The sequence below is a fragment of the Stegastes partitus genome, unplaced genomic scaffold, assembly GCF_000690725.1.
Source record: "Stegastes partitus isolate 25-593 unplaced genomic scaffold, Stegastes_partitus-1.0.2 Scaffold660, whole genome shotgun sequence".
NCBI lineage: Eukaryota > Metazoa > Chordata > Actinopteri > Pomacentridae > Stegastes > Stegastes partitus.
The window spans coordinates 232,037-234,555 of NW_007578391.1; the positions used below are offsets into that span (position 1 = coordinate 232,037).

The 2,519-nt window shown below is 42.9% G+C and overlaps 1 protein-coding gene and 1 long non-coding RNA gene across 3 annotated transcripts in view; both read left to right on the forward strand.

Annotated features, from left to right (window-relative positions):
* The window catches only part of LOC103363452 (WD repeat domain phosphoinositide-interacting protein 1-like), a 14,260-nt gene extending 12,328 nt beyond the window's left edge, over window positions 1–1,932 (forward strand). The window contains exons 10-11 of one of the 2 annotated variants that reach the window (XM_008290224.1): window positions 1,255–1,362; window positions 1,675–1,932. In XM_008290224.1, coding sequence (XP_008288446.1) covers window positions 1,255–1,362; window positions 1,675–1,825 — 259 coding nt within the window. In that variant the 3' untranslated portion in view covers window positions 1,826–1,932. The remainder of the gene's footprint in view (window positions 1–1,254; window positions 1,363–1,674) is intronic. The other variant, XM_008290225.1, reaches the window with a different exon arrangement.
* LOC103363451 (uncharacterized) lies at window positions 88–1,216 on the forward strand. The gene is made up of 2 exons (XR_520498.1): window positions 88–411; window positions 911–1,216. It is a non-coding gene; the product is annotated as an uncharacterized LOC103363451 (long non-coding RNA).
* Window positions 1,933–2,519: the final 587 nt, after the last annotated feature.

The window sequence follows — 2,519 nt, forward strand, 5'->3', positions numbered from 1 at the left end:
AAGTTGCTGTGTCTTTTTATACAGCGTATGTAAACTTCTGGTTTCTACAGGTCAGTCGGCCCTCAGAAAACAGGTCAATGTTCTAAATTTAATCGGTGATGTGACTGGCTTTGCTTTATTATTATCACAGAAGAAAATCCAGAAAATGTGAAAGCTGCAAATCCGGGATCCACAGCTGTTCTGTTCCTCCTTAGTCCACAGCTACACGCCTGACGTACCTCAGCGCTGATGAGTTCTGTAGGATTTGAGGAAGAACCGATCAGGCTGCTCTGATGAATTCTCTGTTTTGTTTTTTTACATTTCTTCCCAGGTTACTCTGAGGACGGTGGAGCAAAGAAAGGAGAGGTCATTCCAGAGCACGAGTTTGCCGCCGGACCCATTTGTCTGGACGACGAGAACGAGTTTCCTCCTGTGAGCATCCAGAAGAGCTAAATGTCAGTCGTAGCTGCCGTAACCTGCATGACAAACATTCATGCGAACTTAAAACGACTGAGGTTGGAAGTTAGGTGGTGCTCTGGTGCAGTTCAGAACCCTGGGATGGTCAGAAAGTTCAGCTCAACCGAGGACAAAGTTGGCTGAACATCTACTGCAGTCGGTCCATTAGCAGCTATCAGAGTGGGAACATTAGCTTGGCTGTGGAGAAATTCGGCATTAATCAGAGTTATTAAAACACTGGTCAGAACAATGAGTCTGAGTGTTACGGCCACAGCGGCGATGGGAACATCGGTCTACAACTGTAAAAAAAACAACATATTGTAAACAACTTTTAAAAAGGGGGAAGTAATCTGTGGCTGTCTGTGTTTTGCAAATTTTGCAGTAATCATTTAAGTTTTTTTTCCTCTCTTAGTCCCACTGAGGTTATCTGACTCCTGGTCGTGGATCTAACGGTGCGTTTGTGTGTTTTCGGCAGATCAATTGGTGCCGTAACGGGACTGGAGGCGTCCAGGTGAGGCGCTCCTGAGCAGGCAGAAGAACAGAAGGACAAGCAGACGCCAGCAAGCAAGTGATGAACCACAACAAACATTTCAGGGTGCCAAGATATTTGTCATTCACAGGAGCAGGACAAAAACTAACTTCCATTAACGTTCAAGCTGATGTGGGGACAGAAAACACTGAAAGGAGTGGGTTCAGACAGAACACCTGTGCTAAAGGTACATCCAGCAGCTGTAAACTTCCTCTCAGCTCATCCTGGAGTTTCAAAATAAAGTTGTTGTTGNGAAGCAGCTGAAGTCTGAACTGGATTTGATGTTTCAGGATCCAGAAGCTTCCACGGCTGCTGGTGGCCACAGCCGAGGGCCAGCTGTTCATCTACAACGTGGATCCGCTTCACGGAGGCGAGTGCATGCTGGCTTTCAAACACAGGTGAGGCTGCTGCCGGTGTCATAAGGGTTGGACGGATGTTTAACAGGAAAGCGGGAGGAGGTCATTCCCTCGAATTTAGAGAAGACAACTTCACAAATATTTAGCAAATTAGATTTAAATTCACGGGTTTCTCGTGTGACTCATCGCAGGATTAAAAATGCTCCGTCTTTTGAGAGTCTAAGCACCTGCATAGAGCCTAAAGGAATGCTGTAAAACTTCGCAGATACTCACAGAAGAATTTACGAGCTTTGAAAGACTCTAAACAAGTGTGAAGTTGAGTCACAGCTTTTTTTCTTTTACGTCCTTTCCCAGGCTCTTTGGAGCCGACGACGACGAGCAGAGCGAAGGAGCAGAGCCTGAAAGGTCGGAGGTCACGGCTCAGTCATGTCCATCCTACGCTCAAACCGCTGCTTTACCACCGTCTGCTCCTGTTACTGCAACCCTCACTGGTCAGTGTCTGTGAAGTTCAGCTCGTACAGATGTGGGAGTTCCTGAACAGCTGTTTGTAGCACACAACAGATTCATGTGTGTAGCAGATCAAAGACAGACATGGCAGCATATAGGGGAGTCTCACTGGTGACTGCTGGTAGATCATTTTACCATGTTAGACCTACAGTCAAATGTATTCACACCCTTCCATTAAAGAAAAGGCAAAATCCACAACAGTCACTCAAATAGCTAGAAAGTGAAAAAGTAATAATAAATAAAAATTTGCTAAATTATAATTTAGTGAAATAAGACTTTGCTTTTGAATTGTGGTTGAAAAGAATTATTAAAAAAAAAAACTGTCCCGGACAAATTAGAGCACAAAATACCTGTCAACAGGTGCAGAAGTGTGATTGAGAGTTTTTTTTTTAATATTTCTGTTGAACCACAATTCAAAAGCAATGTCATGATTTTCATTACATTTTTATTTATTATTACTTTTGTCAGTTTCAACTTATTTCAGTGACAGCTCTTTGTTTTCCTTCATGGGAGGGTAGGAATACATTAGAGGACGACAGTTGAAACCAGAAGTTTACATACACTGTATAAAAAGACATATAACCTTTTTTTCTCGCTGTCTGACAATAATCGGACTAAGTTTTTCCTGTTTTAGGTCAGTTAGGATTACCAAAATTATTTTTATTTGCTAATAATGAGAGAGAGAATATTTT